At 34.1% G+C, this 26,334-nt stretch overlaps 1 protein-coding gene and 1 long non-coding RNA gene across 3 annotated transcripts in view; one reads left to right on the top strand and one right to left on the bottom strand.

Annotated features, from left to right (window-relative positions):
* The window catches only part of LOC107311927 (uncharacterized), a 42,115-nt gene extending 20,974 nt beyond the window's left edge, over nt 1-21,141 (top strand). Inside the window, exons 2-3 of the long non-coding RNA XR_014944140.1 lie at nt 19,472-19,516; nt 20,813-21,141. This is a non-coding gene — a long non-coding RNA (uncharacterized LOC107311927). The remainder of the gene's footprint in view (nt 1-19,471; nt 19,517-20,812) is intronic.
* The window catches only part of ASCC3 (activating signal cointegrator 1 complex subunit 3), a 247,440-nt gene that overhangs the window by 29,852 nt on the left and 191,254 nt on the right, over nt 1-26,334 (bottom strand). For both annotated transcript variants that reach the window (XM_015858848.2, XM_015858850.2), the window contains exons 31-36: nt 24,896-25,033; nt 24,674-24,794; nt 21,137-21,269; nt 19,214-19,339; nt 9,777-9,888; nt 9,390-9,524 (exon numbers count right to left, since the gene is read on the bottom strand). In XM_015858848.2, the coding sequence (XP_015714334.1) occupies nt 9,390-9,524; nt 9,777-9,888; nt 19,214-19,339; nt 21,137-21,269; nt 24,674-24,794; nt 24,896-25,033 (765 nt within the window). The remainder of the gene's footprint in view (nt 1-9,389; nt 9,525-9,776; nt 9,889-19,213; nt 19,340-21,136; nt 21,270-24,673; nt 24,795-24,895; nt 25,034-26,334) is intronic.

Genomic DNA, 26,334 nt, shown 5'->3' with positions numbered 1-26,334 from the left:
GGCCCATACATACTGTATATGTTAATGGCAAGTTGTAAAAGCTCTGTATGTTGAGAGCTGGATTTCAGCTGTGCTGTCCTGTGGCAGCTCCCCTAGTGGGGAGGCACAAATGCACACTGCTGCATTTTTGTACTGGATTAAATTCCAGAAATAGACTACTATGTTACTGGAGACGAAAGGAAATAAGAAATTCACAGGCATGAATACCTGTCATCATGTGGTGAAATGACTAGTGGCCTCTCCTCAAGAGAGGCTCAAGCTTAGACTTGAAGAACAATATGAACTGGCAGAGATACATGAGAAACTTGGAAGGTGCCTCCATGTACAGTGCCTTTGCAAGAAGCCAATGCTGCTGGCTTCACTCTGAGCAGTGTTACAAGTGAAAATAGTTTAATGTAACAGTAAAAGACTCAGAATTGTAACAGAAAGTGACAGCTGCAGTAAATTTTAATAAGGGTGATAAAAAACGGGCATATCTGCACTCACTTCAGTAAAGCTACGCAGATTAACATTCTTTAAAATCTGACCTGAAATTTTGAAGATCTTGAGCTACCAGGTAATGCAGAGACAGAATTTGATAATTTCAGCGGTGTGAAAGAAGGACAGACACTAAGGAAACAACAACAACAATGAAGTTCTGAAAGCTAATAAACATACACATTATCCGTCAGTATTTTAGTATGCTTGATTTGAGGATGCTCTAACCAAAATTTGTCATGAATGACCAGAGTTTGGGTAAAGTGATTAATATTCTAAAAATGGCCTTGTACCACATGTGACCTTACCAGAACATTCCTTTACCCAAATGGGATGTACCATACATTACTATGACAGATCTAACCCTTTCTGAATGGTGACTGATAATTTTCTCAATGATCTTCACTGCATAAAGATTTGTGAGAACACAGAAAGCACAGTTTACCTACACAGACTTACACTAAATCTGTTCTACCTGTAAATACAAACCTTTGACCAAAGCTAGGATTATATTTACACATATATATGCATAAGTATGGAAAGATAACTGATTATTAAAAGAGTTGCATGTATTTTCCCTCTGGTTTAAAGTTTTGGGAACTTCTTTCTAAAGACAAAGAAAACAGAGATTTTCAGTACCAGATGTCTCAGAAGATCCCATTTGGGTTTGAGCTACTTAAATTTGCAATCATGTATTTATACATCTAACAGAGCTTCTGTTTCCCCTAGAATCTGAAAATTAACTAGCTTTGTAGCATCTTCCTTGATCTGCCACCCGTGCCCTGAGGATTAGAGACTCCACCTGAGCTTGTTTTACAAGCATAACAGAAAAAATTAATCTCTGCTGGCAGCGATCCCACTGGGATACTGATGAATAATGATATCCCTCTCTTGCTGCCCTCTCAGTCCACTAGAAAAGCCACTCTAACCCAGCAACGTGGAAACTGCTGAAACCATTCCAGCTGTGGATTAGCAGGCAGTCAAGCATCCATCTGTTCTGTGTGAATCAAGAGAAAGCAAACACACATTCTTATAGCAGAAGAAGTATTCAAAATTAGTATCTATGACTTCATGTAGTAAACAATAAGAAAATCAGATACAAAGGGAAAAAACAATCTATTATCTACATCTCACATTGTTTACATTTGCTTGCTGCATTGAGCAAATAACATGAGTTTGAATTAATCTAATTAGCCTACAGAACAATGCGCAATCAATTATTTCATATATTCATAAGTTCATATGACAAAATTTCTTAATATTGTATACACCAATTGTACCTACAAAATATTTTGCAGGTATACATGTATAAACCAAAAAAAGATAACCAAATACAGTAGCATGTACCCTCCCCTTTATGAGAAAAGGGTTGAAGAGACCTGTTGTGATAGGGATTTTAGCCATTTTATTACCTTTTAAGGTGAGAGAGGAACATGCTTACTTTTTGAAAACTAGTAGTTTGAATAATCTCTGATGGCTTATTAATCTTTTCCACTGGAAGACAGAAAGGAAATGGAATAGGAAGCTGGGATGTGGGCAACCCAAGGAAATCGGTGGCATCTCACTTGATTCTTCTATGGGAATACTAGAATTTTTAAATAAAGTTGTATTTAAACATTGTCTCAGGTAAAACTACTTAGATATGTGCATAATTTCAGTTTTCACAGTTGTTAGGGTAATAACAGTACACTAGATTGGGAAACAGCAATGCATTAATTATATATATTTTTACTCACACAAAAGTATTTATCTTCTGGGAAAAAACAAACAAACAAAAAAATTGACATAGCAGAAAACCTGAAAATGTTTCTTCTCTAAAAGCAAGTTGACCATCCTCTAATAGTAATAAGTATTACATATACATATACATATATATACATATAATATGCTGTATAAGCATATTATAGCACTTTTTTTCAAATGCTAAGAAAAGTTTTGGCATTTTGATAGGAAAAATATCTGTGCAGTTTCTTCAAGAACTGTTGGGAGCAAGACCTACCTAAGTAACTGTGAAATAAAGCACATGTAAATACTAGGGATTCCAGATGAGAACCAATTTCTAATTTGCAATAATAGATCACATCAAGATTTAAAACCAAATTCAACTTTCTGAAGGTAGCCAGGTACTATCAGAAGAAAAGAAAAAAGAAGAGAATGAGACAAAGAAAGAATCTACAAGTGTCACATACTTCATTAAGGACCACTCAATAATCTTTATTTTCTTTAAAACCACCATGTGAAAAGTACAGTTTATACTGGATACTAATCTTATATGATGAAACTGTTTCAGCTCCTCATCCAGAAGTTTCAGATCCTGAGACAGCATGAAATCCACTTCCTTAACAGTTTTACAAGTATGTTCAGTAACTTCTTTTCCAACAGATTAAAACATTTCTGAGCATTTAAACAGCAGTCAGTAAGGCTGAGTTACTGTTACGAAATGTATCTATTTCTGAGGAAACAAATTCATCAGCAATATAACTTCTGTAATTTATAGTTCAACAATAAAATTCTAGTAAAAGTGAAACTAGCAACTAGAGACCAGTTTAATAATAATAATGATAATGATAATAATAATAATGATGAAGATAATAATAATAATGATGATGATGATGATGATAATAATAATATAATATTATTATATATTATATATATATAATAAACTGGTGTGCAGTTGAATCACCTGCAGCTTTAAGTAGCCAGCTAAACCAAGTCTGCTCTAACTGAACTTGCACAGCAGCACATACACACCAAAGACAAGCACTGATTTTCCATAGACAGCAGCCAATGTTCACATCTGCAGAACAAGAACAACCTATCTTAGCAGACAAAAGTACTATAAGTTCCTGGCTCACCAAAGCAGTAAATAGGAGTTTTATAGCTTTGTTGCTATAGCTGCAACTGTACATCTTGAAAAGGGACTTTATTTTCCCATTTTTCTGACATTAACAGTTATTACCACAGCTATCTGAGACAGTCTCAAACTACCAGCTCTCACTCTCATAGTTATACACACTTCTACCAGCTTTTCTGAGGATGGTGCACTACAACAGCAACAAAAAACTAAATATAATTAGAAATCAAAGACATTAAAATACTTTTAAGATAACAGTTCTTATCCTGAAGCCCAGTGGGATATGAATGTCAGAAGCCTTTAAGTTAATCTTTAAAATACGTTTTAACTTGTTTGGATATTGATCCAGTTTTTCAGACTGGCAAGTAGTGACAAAAATTGCATTATGATCAGAGAAGAAAGAAAAAAGATTTGTTAATCAGAACATCATGTGTGGAGATGGGAAGGGTTTATATTTTCTGGTTTTGAATGTAATTCTTACTTACTGATGCTGTAAAAATGCAAGACTTATGTCACATTTAGCTGCCAGTAGTGGAGACTGTCATGTTGATTTACCAATTGATTGTGCTCTTCTGGGAAGGAGGGCAGCATACAATGTTTTCAAACTAAAAATCTAACAATCACTTGAAAAGAGAAAAATAAGAAACTGTTGTGCCATTATGTTACAAAAATGATTACATCCAAGTACTTCAATATTCAAAATTGCTCCACCTACTGGGACTATTGAAAAAAAAAAAAAATAAAATTCAGGCTTTCTGCTAAATACAATATGTCTGGAATACAGTGGATAAGGTTAGAGAAATTTAGATGGCATTAAACTTCACTACAGAGTTTTGCCCTGTTGTCATGAAATCAAACCTCATTTTCTAACTATTCCCTCTAACACAGTTATTCTCTGAATGTTCTCAGTGCACAAGTACCGAAGCATAAATGTTTTGAATATTAAAATACAGACAATACAGGCTGTATGAAGGTTATGTATGTGGTCCTGTAAATTACTATGTTTAGGATGGAATTTATGCAACTGAACAGCCCCAGACAGGGCTTCATTATAAAGAAAATATTTAACTGGTTAGAGGTAACAGTTTTCTACTGCTATCAGAAGTCATGCTAAATAACTGAGGCCCATTCCTGGTCATACTGTGGCCGCAGTAGTTATGCTCATATTACTAATGATATACAATATATGTGAAATCAAACGTGTTAAGTTGTCTAAAAGTTAGAATGTAACATAATTGCCTTTCATTTGATATAAAGGTTCTGATGAAGTATTTATATTCTTGAGAATTAAATACCGTATTTAAAAAGACCACTGTAATGAATATCATCTTGCTGTTCCTTTATGCCATGAAGAAAAAGAAAAACATAGCTTAAACATATGTTCAATGTAACATATATGTAAAACAGGAAATGACTGACTTAGAAAAAATGATTTAATTCTTTTCTTTTTTTCTGAAAAGTTTCATAGAGCAGAAAAAAAACAGTATTTCAAAACAATGCAAAATCAATGTCTCTGCCATGGCTTAACAAGTAGTGTTACACAAAACAGTTCACACTGTTTGCTCTTGGACAATGCATTTGTAACTCACTAATTTGTCATGGCATCTAACTGAAAACCAGTTGCAACACAGTTCATCACTGAGTCAAAAACCTTTGTGGCCCCTTCATAGGAAACAACAGCTTAAAGACAGGCTTAAAGAAAGACTTTCCTGCTTAGAAAGTAAAACTGTTTTAGACAGAGAAGGTAAGTATTTAGAAATGCCTGCACGTTTCCCTGATTAGAGCAGGATTGAACTATGTTAATGAACAGAAAATAAAGCTACAGTTTAGTTATTTATAATCTTATAGTACAGGTAATGAAAGACAGATAAGGCATTTATAACTCCACTCTTCTGTTATCTATGTATCTGGGATGGAGGGCTAATTGCATGAATCTCCTCCTTTCACCTTCCAAATCTTCTATTTCAGTGATGCCAAATTTTTGGAGTTTCAAAATACTAACAGAAGCCACTGTATCAAAGCTATTTCAGACATCAGATAAAAATATGGAAATGAGGTATGTGGATACCTGGCCACATATATAATATGCACAGGAAGATACATATGCCCCATTACAACACAAATACCAAACAGTTCTGTCCCTAAGCAATCCAGTTGGAAGGAAAACAATCTATTATAGTCAGTTTACATGAAAGACACAATAAGCAAAAAGGGAACAACCAGTTTCATCTTTTGGAATACAAAAACAGAAATAAGGAGGAACATGGGGATAAAACAAGCACTGAAAGATGCTTTCTCCTTCACTGTATGGTACAAACAGAAATTACCAAGTATTTGCTCAATAGATAAGAATATCAACCAGAAAATCAGGTAAGAGTAGCAGCAAACCACAAAAGGTTCTGAAGCTAGTAGATCTTACCAACACAGTTCTAATCCATCACCAAGACAAACATCCTTTTTTCAAAATACAACAAACCTCATTTGATTTCAAAAGAATTTGTGCCGATTGCTACTTTAGTACAGGAAATAACAAAAATTTGTTATCTTTCATTGATTTTCATCTTGATCTTTGTTTTAACATCTGCACTTAACTTACAGAATAAGAGAAGAGAGTCTTCACATACCTCAGGAAACTCCAGCCTGCCAGTAATAATTTCACTTTCTCTTCAATAACACTTAATTCAAGAAACACCATAACTCAACAGTGATTCAGATTACTCTTACTACTGCTACCTAAGACTACTACATTTAGATTACTACTGCCTGAAGCACAGCTAGGAAAGTTTTAAACAAACAAATGAACAAACAAACAAAAAAGTATAAAATATTTTTTCTCAGAAAAAATTACTGGCTCAATACAAACTGGTTACAGATGTAAATGAATCTGTACTTTGCCTGCAAACCCAAAACAGGATAAACACCTCAAGTATAGATTTACTGAAAGTCAGGAAAGCATAAGGGAAGGGTACCCCATTTATCTGCATCACTTACTGCTGTATAATTCTAAAATGTCTGCAGGGTAGTTGCCATGTGCCATTTTCCTGTTTATGAAAAGGAAGTATCAAAACCCAACCATAATGAAAAAGAATCAACACATTTGATCTCGCAAAACACTACCAGATGACCAAATGAAAAGATAAATTAAAGATAGAGAAAAAGAATAGATTCTGGAGAAGACTATGAATGGTGTTGACTACTAAATGGAAACAAATCTTACCATCAAGTTACTTTTTTGAGAAACTCATCAGTAGTGGAAACAGAACGACTCAGAACTACGTTTTCATGTAAGCAGCAAAGCTTCAGTGACAATTCATTCCTACGCAATCCATAATTCTCTCATTAATATTACAGGATAATCTGAAACTCAAAATCCCTTAATCACACTCAGATTAAAGCCTTTAAAACAATCACAATTTTCTGAACTCTTGAATGCAATTTTACTTCTTTCCTGATTTTGATTTAAACAAACTGTTGCACCTTTTCAAGATAGGCGCTAACAATGCAGCAAAGGAAATCCACAATGTTAGGATTTTCTTTGTTACAGTTGGACACTTCTGCCTTCCTTATATACATCATGCCAGCTGGTAAATGTCTAAAAGTTTGCAAGATTATGATCAATGCCATACATCATGTCTACAAATTCCTGCAACTACATTTGAGAAATGTTTTGGACAGTTATTTTTAAACAATACAGTCCAAAATTCAAAACTTTAAAACTGACTGATAATTGGAATAATCACAATTATAACCACGTTTTGCAACAAGAAGCCTTTTTTTACTATAACTACAGCTTTCAGTTCCAGCATCATTAAGAGATTCTTCAAATTACGTTTTAAATATCCATTTCCCCAAGGATTTTCACTTATACCTAATTAGACTACTTACCCCATGCCATGTAATTCCCCATTGCCAAAACTGCTAAATGCTTCAATGAGAAGGAGGAGGGCACCAGTGGAGCAAGGCAGATGCAATGTCATTGGTTAACAATAGAGGTGTGAAGCAACTGCCGTAATTATAAAACTCATTAATTCACAGTGTTTAGTGGAAAAAAAAAATCCTTGGCAATAACTCTGCTGAAATGGCAATTCTTTTCAGCACTACATTGAATTGAAACAAACCTTCCAATTTACACCTTTAACAAGAATGAACAGTAATTCCAGTAGTAATTATGAAAATCAACATCTGCATATATGGGAAAAACTGTCAGCTATAATGGCATCCAGTATTCGCACATGCTTGCCATCTTTCAAATCGACACATTTGGCATGCATGACCCCTAGCTGATTTTTAGTTTCATTCCTCTTAAGATTGTAAACAGACAATTCATAAAATTACTTTTCCAGAAAAACAAAAATGAAAACCAACAACCAACAACACAGAAAGAACTAATACATTTTACACTTTACAATTTCTGCCCTACACTTGGGTTTTGTCTGCAACATTAGCTATTTTTCCTTGTGCTTTATATATGTAAGACGTTTACAAGGATGAGGAGCCCTGGCATAAGACAGACAGCAGTAAGATCTGCTTGTGCCATTCATCTTCCCTATGCTACTTATTAGCTTACACAGTGTCATGAAACATCCCTCCATCTTTGCTAATCCTGCTCTCAAGCTTTCCTCTCCAAATATTTCTGGGGAAAAAAAAAAAGTTTCTCTGTGTAGACAATTTTCTCTAGGGAGAAAAAGACACTTTAAAAAGACAGCAGCTGGAGTAAAGCCCTCACGTTGAATACTGAATATTATATTATTTAACTTGTGATCCCTGTGGATATTTCTTCTTTAAAAATCAGTCATTTTACACATAAAGTATACAGGAATCATGGAAGACTATCATTTTGAATTCAGCTGAATACACTGCATGTTATTTCATAGAATGTACAATGTTTTCTGACAGCAGAAGAATAGATACGGCAGGGACAGTAACACCCCTATTTAGATTGTCTAACACTTTCCATTACAAAAGATTACTGTGGCCTTTATTTCTGAGCTGCAACACTCCGAATGTTTGCAGCAGGTGATTTAAATTTGTCAGGAAGAAAGTCTTTGTACTAGAAAAGTGGCTTTCCTAGTTTCATAAAATGCTGACTGAGTATTTTATGAAAAAAACTGTTGAATAGCACTAATTTTTATTTATTTATTTATTCATCTTCCTGCTTGTATTTCCCCTCAGAAAAGACAGCATGCCAAAACCATAAACATACAAGTAACATACATAAATGTGACTCCTGATTTTGAGGTCAACTTTCAGAAATCCGGGTATTAAATAATCCAGGCCACTAGTATAATATATGTAATACAGTTAATCATATATGGGCAGAAATATATTTTAGGTTTTTCTGGATAGTGTTGTGGTACTTCTTCCTCCCAAATACATGTTTGTACAAGTGGAATTACACTATCTTCACACAGAAGATTTTGTAGCTCTAAAAGCCTAAATTCTTAAAAATATGATTCCTTTATGATGATGTGTAATACTACCACACTACACTGTACTCTGTACCTCTGAATTTGTACCCTGAGACCTTTTGCTTTGCATTGAACTTCATTACCGAACAGTCACCAGAATAACCATTCCAGCTGGTGCTATTGCAGAATAGGACTTAAGGAAATGTGTGGTGCCTGGAAGATTGAAAGGAAAGCAGTATAGGATATGGACCTTCCTCAAATGTACCCAAATTTATTAAGGCTGGACAAAGTTATGGCTCTGGTACAAGTACGAGATGATGATATAGTTACTACTCTGGGATTTCAGTATTCTACCAAACCTAACACAAACAATCAAACATTGAATTTGTACATGTTCTGAAGACTGCAAATAGACCGAAAAGAAACAGATGTGCGGAATAATTTTGATATATTGATCCAACCAAGCACTTGAAACATCAAAAGTGATTCAGTTATATTACTCAAAACAATGACAACAACACCAAAAAAATAAATAACAAATCATGGAAGAAAGGTTTTTCTTAATTTTAGGATGTTTTTTCATACACTTCTAAATGTCTTTAAAAGTCATGAGTTACATATGCATAAATTAAGAAAATATCATCACTTACTGTCAGAATTAAGAGCAATTCTTCAACACTGCTTTCAGGTTTCAGCTGATCTTTGAACATCCCAATAGTTGGGTGCTTCAAATAGTAGTAGGAAGCAATGCGGCCATATGTCAGAGGTTCAATACTACGGTTATCCTGTTAGGAGAGTAATCAAATATATGTACTTTTTACGTAGTTCAATGTGCATAGCTACTAAAAAACAGTAAAGTATTTTAAGACTATATTATAAGAGAGAAAAGTAAAAATGGCTTAGCATCATAATTTAGCTGCCAACCCGATTAAACTGAGTTTAGCTATGAAGAGAAACTAACCCTTCAAATAAGGAGCATAGATCCAACTGTTCCCAATTTCTAGGAACATGTATCTTAATGAAAATACTGGTCTTACCTCCCCAATTTCAATACAGTAGGAACATTCCAAATCAAAGAGGGATTTCTCAACAAGGCTTGAGAGGTATTTGTTCATAGTGTCATGGCTCACATTGTCCAAGTTATAGTAACTAGAAGAATTGAAAACACATGCATCACACAAGTTCTTATAACACACTGAAAATTTTAAACAATAACATATTGTAGGAAAACTTACAAGGCCTCTATAATACACAAACATACTTGGAGCAAGAAACATGCACATTAAACAATTAAACACATAAAATTCCCTGATATAGTCTAATGAGAAATGCAATACTAACACAAACACTTTAATTTACAGAAAAAAAAGAAAACCCACCCAGGACAGCAAATGTTCTTATATTCTCAGAACTCTGAAAATAAAAGCTGGGCATATAGTAACATCTCTTCAAAAAGTAAATGTACACAAATCCAAATGGTAATATTTGTTTTATATTTCTGTGTCATTTTATTGTCAAAGTTAAAATTACTTAATTGCTAATACTACAGAAATGGGTATTTGTCAGTGTGTTTATTTCACATGTTCTTTTGCAGGTGAAAACATTGGGACAAACTATACGTACTAACCATGTTTCTTTGTTATCTGTATTAAGGAAAAAAAGTTTATAAAGTGCGTTAAAACATACCTAGTGTATAAGAAATGCAATGTGATCACAGTCAGTGCAACTTAACAGTAGTACTTAAGATGTATTTCTAAGATTCTTATTCACACAAACTAACATAATTTCAGGGAAAGCTTGTACCCTGAAATCGACAGATAAAAACGTAATAAGACCTTGAGCATTAGCTTCAACAAAGGCACAAATTCAGAAAGTAACTCAAACTAAAACTGTGAACACTCAGAAAGTTTCAAAATACTGAAATTAAGAAATGCAAGCACACTGTGCTATTTCAAAGAAGAAATTAAAAAAATATATAAAACCAATGATCTTTTGGGTTAATAAAAAGCACATTTGAAAGCTCGTTTAATTCTGGAAGTTACTGTTACTCATACAGACTACTGAGATTGCTGCAATAATGAAAGATGCACCTTTGTTCCTACCAGCTGCTTTACTAAATGTCCTACTGTTTCCACTGTGCACTCAGCATCTCCACTGTAAACGCCACACACTGTAATGAAGATTAGCTTCTTTCAGTGGTATTTTGTGCATGTGTACAACAGGCTGTATAACTGTGTGCTGAGATTCATTTCAGTTGATTTTACATAGCTACATTTACACCTGAGTTAGTCTTTTTAACTCTCCATACTGTCAGAGGAGAGAAGCACACACTTAGAGAATGCTATTCATCCGAGGTATTTCAGATTTCTGTTTTTAGATGAAATGGAATCTGATCACTGACTCAGAAAGGGAATTTAGATTATCAGTTCAGTTGTTGATGTTGTATTAGGGGCAGAAGAATACCATTCATTGATTTAAGCTCTATTCCCTTTACTATAATGCTGCTTTTAGCAAATTTTAAAAGAGAGACTTGTGATTTAAGTACCAGAAGCACCCTTCCATGACTGTTATTTTTAATATAATCTAATAAGCAATAATAAGCAATAATATTTTCTTAACAGATTTTAACATTCCTTTATCTTATTTTGGAATAGCAGTAACATATAACTGAAGAAAAGCTGTATGTTAAATGGAAAAATAGTTATTTTTGTTTCTTTTTTTTCCTTTCTTGTTAATTGTAAATTATAAATTTAGTTCACTGACTGTTCACTTATAACTGAATAAAGTTGGAGTAAAACACTACTGCAGTGAGAAAAAATTATTAAAAGTATGCTCTGCAGAGACAGTCAGTTACATTAGACAGCAAAATATCTATTTGGCAGTGGAATATTCAGCTCCATGGTATTATGTATCAGTTCATGACAAGACGATCTTAAATATTTACCATCACAGTTGCTGTTCATAACAAAACAAGTAACTGCATTGACTGAAAAGTTTTATATGATAAACAATCACACAATCCTGATCTTATGCAAAGAAAACTTCTTTGCAGCAAAAGTAATTATTTTCAGCAGCTTAGTTTTCATTTAAGTCATGAAATCTGAAGCAAAACAGCAATGACATAAAAAGGTCACTTGCAGCTTTTCTCCCCCTGAGATTTTAGCTAAAAACATATTAAACTCTTTTTATTAATAGAATTTACTGTGTATCATTTTGTTTACCTTCTGAAAACAATCCAAGTAATTAACTACATATATTGTTTGAGTGTGAAAAGATTTTCTGTTTTATAGATGTAAACCACTAAAGATTCATTAGTATTTTCCTCCAAATTGAATCTAGCATTACTTAAATGACTAATTAAGGCACTTTGTTGTCACAGTATTTTAGGCTTCCACTGTATTGTTTCAGCATCATTATTTGCAGTATCACAACACTGATGATGCATACTGATAAAGTTAGGGAAGATATGGGCAATACAATGAAATGATTTGTTACGACTGTAATTTCAGACAGTAATTCAAGGAGATTTTATCTTGTAGTCTAATTTTCAACACTGCACACTGAAGACTTAATGATAGAATGCATTATAAAGCCTTTTAAAAGTTAATTAATCAAAAATTTGCTGATTTTCAGTAAATTATTGTCAGATTAAATATCTAGTTGCCTAGTGCAAACAAAACAATGTGAAGAAAAATCTTAAATTACATGTAATCTTGAGTGAAGTGGAATCGGTGTGTTTTAGCTACTATCTATAATGGGGTAAATATAATTTTGAGTGCACCCACAGAAGCTTCTTGGTCATTCAGCATGATTTCCCTTAATAAAAAGCAGAGCCATTCATCTAAAAAGACTATGTTAAAATCATTAGCAAAACCAGAGATACTGTGTAGACATTAGGTGGAATTCTGAATGTGCTGGAATAAAAGCAAGTAGAATTTTGCATGTTGGTATGCTCCAAATATAAATACTGCTTTGTATGTAAGTTCCTCTAGGAAGCTATATGACCTAACTATTTAATTACAGATAAAGAATAAAAACAATGCAGTTTCATGCTCACTGCATTGAATCATCTAGTCATTATTTTCCCTTTGCTATAAACAGACAGCCTACCTTTTTATCAGCACACCATTTCATTTATTTCACAGTGAAACCCAGTTTCACAATAATTGACTTGTCAGAAGCTCTAATTTATGAGGCTGGGCTCTGTAAGCCTTCTCCTATATTGGACTCAACCTGCACACAAGCAGGGTTGAATATTTACAATGCTGTTAACAGGTGCTGAGTTGTTTAATGATTCTAATAGCCAGAAGCGTACTGAGAAAGCCAGCGGGATCACAATTACAGGCTGTTTGAACACAACAATTACTCGTCCCCTGAGAGGTGTGAAAGTCAAAGGCAGTTTTATCCTAACAACATCTACCACATGGGCTAGACAGGCTAACTTCCATTAGTAGTCCATTGGGAAAAAGCAATAACAAACCCCTAGGTATCATAAGAATTTACAAAGTATGTAAAATTTAAACGATCAAAAACTTCTATAAAAGAATACATTTAAAAATCCCAAACCTTGTAAAGCTTATTAAGAACAACAAACCATGAAAGATAAACTTATTTCTCTAATCTAAGGAAGTGTGGAATTTCATCAGCTGAAAAAAATAGAGACAAGCAGGAACATAAAATGTAGATGAAGTTACACAAAACATTTAGGACTTAATGTGAATGGTGGCAATCATTTCCTGTTTAGTTTATGTAAACCTGACCTGAGATCTCTCTAGGAAATTTTTCATCAGCCTTGAAATGATCCTGCTATAACTGTCAATGCTGTGAAGTCATATGTTACAGCTCCATGTTTTTATGTTCAGATTATACGGTAGTAATAGGGAAACACATAATGAAACTCAGTGGCAGAGTCAGCCAAACATATTAAAAAAAGAAAGTTGCTAGTTGGAAGGCCATTGGAAATAAACTGCACTCACATGACTTCCAGAATGTGTGCTTTCTGATGTTACAGTACTGAAAGATGAATTTTGTTATGAATAAGCATGGGAGAAGCACAGATAGTTGCTTTCATAAAAATCTTTTCTGCAGTTCCCAACTGTGCTTAATATCATCAGCTTGTGGCCTTTGGTGGCTGCAACACCATGCAAATGGTACTGAGTAGATGTCACAACTGATGGACTTTCATAGGTGGAGCCATGTGAAAACGTACCAACCCATTTCTACTGCCAAGGCATCACTGACTGTTTCCAGTCTGAGACTGGCTTGCTAAAATGCACCAGAGCATGCAGAAATATGACAGCTGGTAATATACATCTGTATTTTACTGTACACATTAATTTATTGCATTCATATATTTGCTTTAACAAATATTTTTCTCTTCGCTTTTTCTTTTCATCTTTGTTACTTCATCTGTAACCCACCTTCTGATATAATTCCAAAGAAGTCCTAAAAGTCTGTGCTTTTGTTACTGGATTCTATACAAATCATTCTATTCTGACTGGATGAATATGATTGCACTTTTACACTGGAAATTATTATGGAACAATGGTAATCATTATTTTTAATCTTCTGTTTTATTCATGTTACAAAGGTTGCTCTGAAATCAGTGCCTCCTATTTCATTATACTGGCCCATGGCATCAGAGGCAAATATTGGTGGCATGGCAGTAGCAGTTGAACCTTCCCACCAAAAATCCATTACATTTTGTTGCTGTGGAACTGATGGCAGCAGAATGCATGAAGCAAAGGTGCAGCATTGACTTTCACCATGTTGAAAAAAACTGTATCCATTTACACACATTGTCAGCTGTTGAATGTTTATGGAGACCAAACAGTAGATGTCTACACAGTGAGGTGGTAGGTAATGTATTTCAGCAGTGGCATCAGCAATGTGAAAGACAGGCTGTGTTCTAAGTGGCCATGCACAACTGTCATACCACAAAATGAAGAATGTCTCAGTCAGCTCATCTACACGAATCAGCAGATTATGGCAAGGGAATTGCATACAGACCTGAATTTCAGCTTTAGTGCATTAGAAATGATGATGCCAACATTGAAATATTGCAAAGTTTGAGACAGGTGGTTCACCAAAATGCTCACATGGGAGCTGAAATAACACTGTATGCAAGTTTGTCAGAACCTATTGAAGCAATACAAAGCTGAAGGTGACAGTTTCCTGGATGGACACTTTACATCATAATGATGAAAAGATGATGTGGCGTCACCACTACTAGTGAGAGTCAAAAAAGCAGTCCATGGAGCGCTGACCTGAACACCCCAATGAAGAAAAAGTTGAAGACATAGCCCTCATTAAGTAAAATGACGTGCACTGTCTTTTTTGGGTAGGAAAGAGATGATCCTTCTGGATTTCCTGGAAACTACACAACCAGTCAACTCTGATCACTACATCACAACACTGACGAAGCTGAAGGACTGAACTTTCAGAGTCAGGCCAGAGAAGACAACCTTTCTCTAGCAGCCCAACAATGCCATGCCTCTCATCAGTTTGAAGACCAAGGAATGCATTGACAGTCTTGGCCGGACTGTTCTATCACGTTCACTGTACAGACCAGATTTAATGCCTTCTGATTTCCTCTGTTTGAGCCAATGAAAAATTGATTGCATAGGCAACATTTTGCTAGCAACGACACCATCATAATGGCTATGAACAGGTCAGCTCTGCTGGTACAGATTTTTATGAGTGTGGCATACAGGCTCTTGCTCATTGCTGGTGAAAATGTACAGCTAATGTTATAAAATAGAGTTTGGTAGCTGAGAATTTGCTTTTTCAGATGTGTTGTTATGCTCCTTGTATCTTTTATAGTTGTCATGGAAATAAGTAGGAGGCATTAATTTGAGATCAACTTGTATTGGACACTCTCAGCTAATTATAGTGAAGAAAGAAAATTTAGAGTAAAATATAAATGTATGATTACTGATAACAGTGTAAGTCTGAGATGATTTCATTTAGTTATAGTTCACAATACATTCTTTCATATAAATAATAAAAGGCTGCAACAAAGTGAAAAACATTAATAATCGCCAGAATTAATATTTCTTTCAAGTTCTCAGAAGAAATTTACACAGAAAATTAATTTTACCAGTACTAATGTAAACATACACACACATATAAAAATACATAAAAGCCCACACATTTTAAGAGTGGTATGATGTAAGTTCTCAGAACATCTAAAAATTAACATTCCAGATGAAAGCTGATTCTGCCCAGCTTAACATATGTTGTAAATTTCTATTTCCCTTTTACTGCATATGTATCTGGAAAATATAACCTGATTTACAGAAAACGTTTCCCATAGCAATTTTTCTTTTGTAGAATGTTGCAGATTATAATCTTTTATAGGGGTAAAATAATGAAACAGTCAAGGAATTCCAGCCAAGGAAAGAAGATCTTCAGTCTGCTAGCTATGACAGATGAGCCTCTCAAAATAGACCCTTTCAAAGAACAAGGCACTTAGTTGATCAATCTTTAAACATGATCTTGACTAAGTAGAGAACATAAAGGTTGAAGTTGTATGTGGAAAGAAGAACACATTATAGTTCTTGACTGAAATAGTATGGAAACTCAGACTTAAACTACAAATTCAAAAGTCTCTACATTGCTTTGGGGAAGTGAAAAAAAACACCAACAAAAACCCTCTGTATACTGAAATTGATACACTTTGCTAAGCAGTTTTATTTGAACCACCCTTCTTGTTTGCACATCAACTTTTGAACATACGCATGCACATGGGTATTCAGTGTGCCACTGATTGAAACTAGCACTCAGCTACTTCACTGTCCCAAATCAACAGCTCAACTACTCCTCTTAACTATACATTTCACAGACTGCAGGATATGGAAATTCATCAGAAAGGAAAACTAAGTGGTTTGATGAAAAAAAGTGTTGTATCACACAAAGATTTTTTTTTTTTTTTTAACAACACTATTTATAAAGTTGTTATTACAAGACTAATAAATTATCTTCTGGGCCACAAAAAACATCTTAATTCTTTACATCTCTAGATGAAACCGAGCAACTTAGAGCAAAAAGATACTTTGATGTTTATCTCACCATAAAAGTAAATTAGTATTTATAAAATAATATAATTCAAATTACTTACATTGTAAGTAAGGCACTTTATGGTACTGGTTTGCAATAGAATGATCCTAGATTTGTTTACGCAGCTTTAATATAGAAGTAGCTTAAACTGGCAGTAAATAAGATTATAAATCTTTTGCATATTACCTAAGACCATTATTTCAGAGATTTACAGCATCACATGCAATGCCTTTCATGCCAAAGAATCCCAAGGCAATTTACCAACCATGCATATGGGAATTACTTATTTACCACTAAGGTACAGCCAGTCACCTGCTGCTGGAAAATAACTTGTTTCATGATGGAGAGAATGTCAACATTCTGAGTAGCTACTGTGTAAGTACTAAAACCAAAATGTAGTCATTGTGAAAAAATAACCTAAAGGTCTGAACTATTAAGGACCACAAACAGTTCTTGTCTGGAATTATCAAGTATATCATAAATTCATTTATGGCACAGTAAATACCATTACTGGACTGCAATTTACTACAAGTTATCTTAACCAGCACTGATTTCATAAAACTCTTCAGTTTTCTTTTGATGTATCTCATCTAAACACTGATTCAATTAAAATGCTACATATAGCATGTATGTCCAGGAATGCTACTAAATGGCAAGTTTAGTAAATTTGGATGAACCTTTGTAGTAATTATTAACACATCAAAGAAAGGAAAAGTGTGTACATCTGTTGCATTTGTGCTTGGTATCTAGAAATGACCTCTCTAGCAGTCAGTAATGTCCTTCATTTTTGTCTCTGCATGACTGAGTACAAAAGGAATGCTGAGTACTTCTGTGTGGATGAGATGCTGGGGAAAGCAGATAAACTTGTGAACTGTTCCAATCTGGTTGTGTGGTATTCCAATAAAATACTCCAAATTCATTAGAAAACTCACTTTGCATTCCTATCCTGCCATTATGGACACGACTAGTCAAGATTTGTTCATATTGCCTTCACTACAATGACTTTGCTTAACGCTATGAAATAATGGGTTAGATTTTCCCAGTTTCCTTAGAACACCCTCTGATCAGCACAACTCGCGTTTACAAATTGATACTGAGATAACTTCACATTTAACTTTCTGTAACACTACACATTAAAGCATACGCTGGGACAAAACAGCCATTAGTGAACACAACAAATCCATTTCAGTGGGAACCTTCTTTTACACTGGGGAGAGCTTGCCTACAAGATCGTTCTACATTTACCTATGAATCATATGTTTTGTCTTAAAATACTACTTACCACAGACACCACATAATTAAAACTTGCTGAAGATAAATCAACACTTTTGTAGAGCAATGCAATATTAAGACATTTTAAAATAACATCACTTATTCTTTATACTAAAAAAGAATATGCAGCTTTCAACATTATTTGTGGTTTGGATCACAGCTTTACCTTCATCTAACCTAGATGAAAGAGAATTTAGCTGTTTGTTCCACTCAGACAGAAACATCTTTCACATACATTTATTCATTTTGTTAGTTCTAACACTGCATTTTTAATTTCCTAAGAAGATTAGATGGAAATTCTGTCCTGTGGGATATTCTTAGAACAGAGCTAGATGTAGACTTCAAAACTAATGAAGACAGAAAAAAAGAATTAGAGGAAGTTTTTATTCTGTCTTTTTTCACCTGCAAGTATCAGCATCACTTGCCTGTAAGAACTCAAATGAAATTTCACCCAAACATTATAGCAGTAGCTTGATTTCAGAAATATGATGTTCTAATTTGTCAAGAAATGCCTAATTCTGTATTTGACACACTATTTTGGTGGGTAATTGATCACATGATACATAACAAACCATTTACCCGAAACGATATTGTGGCAAAGGCAGGCTAGTTGCTGGAACAGCTCAGAATGATCTGCATACCAGCTGGAACTAGGCAGGATGATATCAATCACTGAAAATATTGCACACATGGTTTCACCAGGAACCCCTAATGAAAGTAAACTTTATCACAGACAAACAGCTGATAGCTATTCTCTTATTTATTAGCAAAACTCAATCTTTGTAGATTTTCTTTAGAAAACTGGGCATAACATATCAATGTTAAAAAAGTAACACACTATAAATATAATATCTAAAAGAATGTGATAATCTGCAGTTTTATTTTAGGGATACTGATATAGCCCTCTCAATAATGCTATTTTATAGTTGTTACTAAATTGTAACATAAGTTATCTGCCAAAAATGCATTTATATTTAGAGAAAAAAAATCGTGCACACAAGTTTTATTCCATGTGTGGGCCAGTAAGACTCATACAGTAGAGACTGCTAACTATTCCAGGCTCCAACAACAGCAGGATCACCTCTGGATCAACTCTACCCTAAAGCTACCTTTAGATTAAATTGCATTTGTATTTTATACTCACGTTGGGTTCATTATAAGTCGTCGGAAGAAATAAGTCCAAGTGATATAATCCATTGCATCCTGCTTAGAAGTAATAGTTCCAGCAGCAATTTCAGCATTCAAGTGGTCAGCCAGCACATCTAATAAGCTGAAGAACAGGAAACAAGAGGATTTTGCTAACTTTACAATCACAGAGACAGGTAATAAATACAGCTTGTAGACTTGTGCATTAAAAGGTTTATTACTTTAAATCTGAAAATATAATATATTTATTTTCCAGAGAAAGAGAGGAAGAGAAGAAGGGAAGACGGGATGTAATTGCAAGGTCAGTCATCTTCTTTACATGATATTGGTATGAAGCTCAAATTATTTTTTGATTGGACCAAGAATGCACATGTTTAAGTAATTCATGGAATGCATTCAGATGGAGCTACTCAGTGATAAACTTCTGAATGCTGTATGTTGACCATATGATCGTGTTGGTTTAATCCAACAGAAAATCATACAGAAAGACAAACAGGAAATGAAACAGTGGCAATGGCTTATCTAATACCTGGCAGATACTTGAGAGGCTATTAAAATTACATCAAAATTGCTACCCCAGATTTTTCTTCATCTTCACTGAATGTAGGGAGAAAACAAACAAGCAAACAAACCTGGTTTTACCCAGAAAGTTTCTTACAGAGTAAAATGCTATTTTAGTTTCATCAAATGGAACAAAGACCTTCTCTTGGAGATCTAATGAGATCATGCCTGGCTGCAGTTCAGTCAGGGAATGGTAAATATCTTTAAAGATTAGCCTGATTTTTCCTGTATTATAATCCTTTTACTTTTCTTACTGTTCTTTTCCTATTGCCAAAAGTAAACAATAATTAGGAACGAGTGCTGTTTTTCAAACCCAGGACCAGTGAAAGCACAAGGCCTGTCATACAAGTTGTGTACTCAAGTCTTACAATTAATGCATAGACAATCCCTAATAGAAAAAATCTGTAATTAAAAAAATCCGAAATTTAATTTTAAACATTGGAAGTACTACACAGAGCTGATAAATCTGCTCTCTGGTACAACAAGATGAGAAAGCATTCCAAAACTAAAATACTTCAAAAAAAAAAAAAGAAAAAAGAAAAAAAAAAAAGCTCTCCAGAGTTCATCTTTGAAGCTATGAAGCTCTTCAAGTATCTTTGATGATCATAAAAGAGCAGTACAACCCTCTAAGTCAATCAGATCACAACTTACACAAAACTTAATGAGATTACTATCAACATGTGAACCTTCATCTGAAAGTTCATCAAATATTGTTTTTATATTGTGAAGGATATAATATGTCTAATTGCTAATACTACTAAATATATAAACACAAAATGACCTATGAGAAGTATGGAATAGCTACAATATTCCAAAGAGGAACATGATGTGACTGTTATACTAGAGATATGATTTTGTTATCTACAAAAACTTTTTACTTTCTTATGAGTAGATTTTCTGGTTTATCCTAGTGCCATGTAATCTGGATATACCATAAACCTTTTAATTGTGTTGCTTTTCTAACTAGCTATTATTTTGATGAAGTTTAACCTCTAGCCTTTTGTGCTAAGTGGAATTTTTTTTTTCCCCACATTAGGAATTTGTAATAGAATTTCAGAGAGTTGTGGGAATCACAAGTAGTTGTCCCGCACACTTGCCTTGAAGAACAGTTTATTGTTTGAGACAACAACCAGTAGCAGAGAAGTGTTTGTAATATTATCTGGAAATGAATTAAGGAGTCCAACAGCGCATCAGGACTCATGGAAGAAAGGAAAGAAGGATGGATAACATTATTTTCTTTAATGATTTTACTCTATGACTCTGATACATAGAAGATATGAAGAATGTTTTATTTTTCTGTATCCCTCATGTGTATTACTGTTGACAGTTTCATTAGCTTTTCTGATTGCTTCAACTTTACCTGGATTCCACTGGGAAAGGTTCATACAGAAATTTTTTGTAGAAGTCTTTCTTGATATCATGAACTAGAATTACAGCTTTGCCTTGGTTATCGAATTGTGGTCTGCCTGCACGCCCCATCATCTGAAGTACATCTGCCAGAGAAACAAAAACATATAAAGCAAATGAATTTAACTAAAATGTAGAAATAAAAGTATTCATTTCTATATAATGTGTAGTAAAAGATTTATTTATTTATTTATTTATTTGGCCTTTTATGCTCTATTGGTTTTGACATAGCTGATTTTTTTCCCAACTCACGGATTTATAATGGACCTCTTTCTGGTCTGGACTGTCTTCTTGCATACTTGAAGACTACTCATTGCTATACTATCCAGGCCTACATCTAGTATAAATTTCTCCTATTCTCCCTCCATTTCACATACATCCCTAATTTGATATCAGGAAATTAATGATAAGAGAACTCGTGAAGCCTACAATGGCAAATGCATATAATTTCCTAAATTTCTAGTACTTGCCTTCACTATACAATACAAGCCTTTTTGCTGTATATAATTTCCTTGGTTTTTAATGTTTTAGAGGAAAAAAATGGTAATGGGAAATTCTAATTCTTGACAGCTATGATATCTGCTACTCAAACTTCAGGACAAACTGTATTTGTTACAAGTACTCAAGTAGAGAGGGTTTCATATCATATGTTGTTCCTGGATCACAATACACAAATTTAAAAGCTGATAAGGTTAAAGCTTACCTATACCACTCTACCTGCAAATACTAGTCAGTTAGTGATCTCTAGAGACACAGAAAATACCAGTTTGAATGAAATATGCTCAACTTTCTAACTGCCCACCAGTACAGGTATGCTTATCATTTATCAGTCTCTCTCATAATCTGAGAAGTGCATCAGCATAGGCCTTTCTTTGTCCCTCTAAACAGAGCTCCGATCTCTTTCTGGTGCCTTCAGCATTTAAGTTGGAAGAAACGACAGGAATGTTATATTATGTTATGTTAAAACTTATGTTTTGTGCATTCTGTGAGATCTTTGATACCCGCAGGGTATGTAGTTTGAAGAACCTAGCATTTTAAAAAAGAATTTATTTGGCCTGAGAAGCAAAGTAACCTTTTTGGCCCAGTGGACATCTGTGTATTGTGGCTGAAAAAGGACAAGCCAGAAAGTATAGAATATGACATAGGAATGGACAATGACTGGAGAAACAGCTGCTGTTAATAAACAAAAGTTTTCAGTGCACTTTGACTTGTTATACACATAAACTACATTAGACACTAATTTTTTAAAATAATTTTATTCATTTTGTAAATCTAGAAGCAACACAAAACATAAAATGGAACTAGTCGGAAAATTGGATTTCTGAATAGGTGTCATACACCTACAGGGGTAGATGAAACTTCTTGTTATTCTAGTATGGTGATTGAAATTCTGCATAATACCACATAGAAAATGGATTTACCAAAAAAAAAAAAAAAAAAAAAAAAAAAAAAAGTCAGAAAGTCAGGATGCGATTTTTGCCAATATTCCCCTACATAATTATTCCAAATTATTCCAAATCTTTTTCTATTGACTCAATGCTACTTTTTTGCTGCTTTTTTTTTTAGAGAGTTTTAACTAAACTCTCCAAATGCCAAATACTATCCAAATGGCTGAGTAAATGTCTGGAAATTGAGAGAAGGACCTCCACAAAACCTCTGACTTCACTGAAAGAAGCGTTTTTACTTATTTTGAAATTACTGAGCACACCAGAATAATTCATTCTGCACTCTGCTGCTTCCTTGTAGTCAAAACATCCCTAATACAAAAAGGCAAGTTCAGCAGGGAGAAGCCAAGTTAATGATGGAACAGAAAAAGCATATTTGAGGGCTGCACTAAAGACAGTATTGTGAACATTTGGAAATATTTCCAAACAAAACTTTAAATTTTCATTTAAGCACTGCTGAAAAACTGTATTACCTATCCATATGACTTCCAAATACATGAATAGTCTCTAGAAAGTGCTCCAAACCACAGCACGTGTTTCTTCATAAAATAAGGAATCTACACATTCTGTTGCAGTGCAGATAACAAAATCTAAATCATAGATGGTAACTTCTGTTAGTTTTCCTAAGAAGTCTTATATAAAACTCAAGAACTGAGCAACCTCCACTATGCAGGTAATCTCAGATCAAAAAGGTAATAGACAATGAAAGCATAAACCTTTCCTAAAGCCTTTGTGCATACTTGTACAAAATATTTCTAGAACAGCACAGTAAGGCTCCAGTGCTCACCAAGTTTCCAATTTCTTTTAAAAACATTATTTTACTATTTACTCTCTATTACAATCCCTTAGATTCAACGTGAAATCTAAAATATGAGATGGTTTCTTTCCTCAGCATTTTTCCCTATTCACTAATAAAGTCAGTTGCCACTGCTCTTCCAGTCAGGATGTATGAGATACTAGTTCTGTAAAGAGGCTGTTTGTACGGGGTTTATATGAGCTGGTCTGTCACAAAATGCAAGTGTTCATGCTCCTAGGTCATAACAGAATCCTTGTACAAGAGAAATAGATTGGAAATAGACCTCAAGTTTCCTGAAGACCACTAACCACTAAATTAACACCATTATGGGTTATTCAGAGAAGTAACTTGTATATTTTCAGTTCGAACTTTTTTCACTAGTAAGCTTCTCTTGCAAAAAAGATGTGTGGCTAAAAGGATGCAAGATCTCTGTATTACAGATAACACTTAGATTGTCTTTAGGTGTACATATCTCTGGCACAGTACTGGATCATTTAACAAACTTTCTCTTATGAAAAAAGAAGAGAAAACAGAACAGGAAACCTGGAATAAATTTAGCTTGTCTTCATTCTTCAAGCTTAGTACCATCCAGACAAATATTCTCCCTGTCTGAACTCTGAAATAAGTTCCTCAAGTGTTCAGTTTCCTAAGCTTGTTGAAAGCACTGCAGAGCAGACTATGAAAAGGTGGAAATTGCTGGAGGGTAGGAAGCAATAGAACTCTCTGCCAAACCAGGAATTCAAACATTTAATTAAGCTGATTAATTTTGAAGCATTACTGAAGATACTACACTAGCTAAAATTTTTTTATACTGTCAAGTAATGACATAAATTTTATGTTCTCATACAAGTATAACTCATTTTTTGTACCACAGGTAAGTTCATTGCTAAAAATCTATTTTTATTTTAGAAAAATGTTTCAAAAATGAAGAACTATTATTTGTGAGAAATCTTCCTTTTATGCAAATTACTGGACATCTTAATATAACTCTGTATTGTCCCTTTATTTTGAATGGTATGCATTAACAGTACTTGAAAAGGAAAAAAGATTTACAAAATGGAAACTTTATCACATAAAACCTTCAGAGTCATCTTACAGCTCACATTAAACAAAGAAACGTGTCCTAACAAATTTTAGCCTCTACCTAATTTAGGTATTCTCATTGGTTCGATACTAAATAATTCAGATCATTTGCATATACTTGAAATAAATTTCAGCATATGAGCATTCCCATAATTTATGTCAGTACCTGTAATGGGATAATCCACATAACGCCTTGTTTTTCCATCATAGTATTCTGTTCCTTTAACAATTACTAAATGAGCTGGAAAATTTACACCCCAAGCTAATGTGCTTGTAGCAATAAGAACCTAAAAGAGAAAGAAAGATTAATGAGGTATATGTAACAAAAAGCCAACTTTTAAAATTCCATGTAAAACTCATTATGGTAGGATTCAAAGAACAAACATACCTGGATTTTACAGTTCACAAACAATTCTTCCACAGTTTTCCTGTCTCTCTCATGCAGACCAGCATGGTGCATGCCAATTCCAAAAGCGAGAGTCAGCTTCAAATTTGAATCTCTAACTGTCCCTATAATGTCATTCATCTGAAACAGAGCAAATAATTACATATTTTTAAAACAGAATACTCAGACATTTTTAAACTTTCAGTGTTAATGTTATCTTATTTTTATAGCAAAGATAATTTGCTCAACTGTTTACACACATGGGAAAACACGGTCTGCTCTTTGAACAGTCTTTTTCAGCCTAAAAAAATCAAATACTACATTAAGAGTGGGGGAAAGATAGGTGACTTTATTGGTACACTTAGCAGAATGGATAAGGAAATGAAAATGAGAAAAACTTTGGGACAGGTCTATAAATGCTGTGTATTCTGCTCTGTGCTAGTCTAACATAATTTCTGGTATAAAAATACAGGAAATCCATGCAACCAGTAATATAATCCTGAAAAATAAATTCAGTTTTCTCGTGCCTATGAAAAGATAGACACGTTTCTACAATTAGATAATTCAATAATTACTATCCATGAACAGAGTTCTAGATTCACATGCTGAAATGCAAATTCGAGGTAATATTTTGAGAGTGAGTTTGTAATTTACAGATTCAAATCCAGTAGCAAAATCCAACACTTAGAAAATATTTGGAACTTAGAAGTTTAGATAAAAAGTTAATTTTTCTACTTCTCCTCCACCCTCCCCTCCCCCTCCCCCCCCTCCCCCCCGAATCCTGATTTCATGTCTATGACTATCTGGAAACCTTTTAACTACTCTCTACATTTCTTGCCAAAATTTTCATGTAATAAGTTCCGCAATAAACTCAAGTATTTCTGTAGACTACTTCTATGAAAAGCACCTCACAAGTACTAAACACAAGCTTTCTAACTTTGTCTTCCTTAGTGACTTTACCCCTCAATACTCTTTCCATTGTCGTATTTCAAAGCCCATTTATTATGTTATGTGATTTTCATATAGTTATAGCCAGGAACTTTCAAATCTCATCTCTTATTAGTGGTTTCCTGGTGCCACCAGCAGTGGCATAGTGATATTGCATACTTATAGGCATTTTTCATAGTTAACCTAGAACGTATAGCCAAGATTAAGAAAAATAGTCTTTAAAGTAATCTTTTTAAAAGAAAAATGTTTAAGCTCAACTGAGTATCACGAAGCACTGAGTTTTCATACCTGTGCAACTGCAGTGATATAATATCATTTCCACTTTGACTCTGAGATGTTGCACTTCTGAAGCTCACAACTGTGAGTTTCTCTGAATGTTTTCTAGGTTTTATAATTGTCAGACCTTAATATTAATACAACTGCCCCTGTACTTAAGCCCAATTAACATGTAGCATCCCTTAAAGTTACAAAAAAAGCAGAGTATACAGAGTATT

The sequence above is a fragment of the Coturnix japonica genome, chromosome 3 (genome assembly GCF_054131305.1).
Source record: "Coturnix japonica strain WE chromosome 3, WE-NBRP24, whole genome shotgun sequence".
Lineage (NCBI taxonomy): Eukaryota > Metazoa > Chordata > Aves > Galliformes > Phasianidae > Coturnix > Coturnix japonica.
This window is presented reverse-complemented; position numbering and strand designations above follow the sequence as displayed.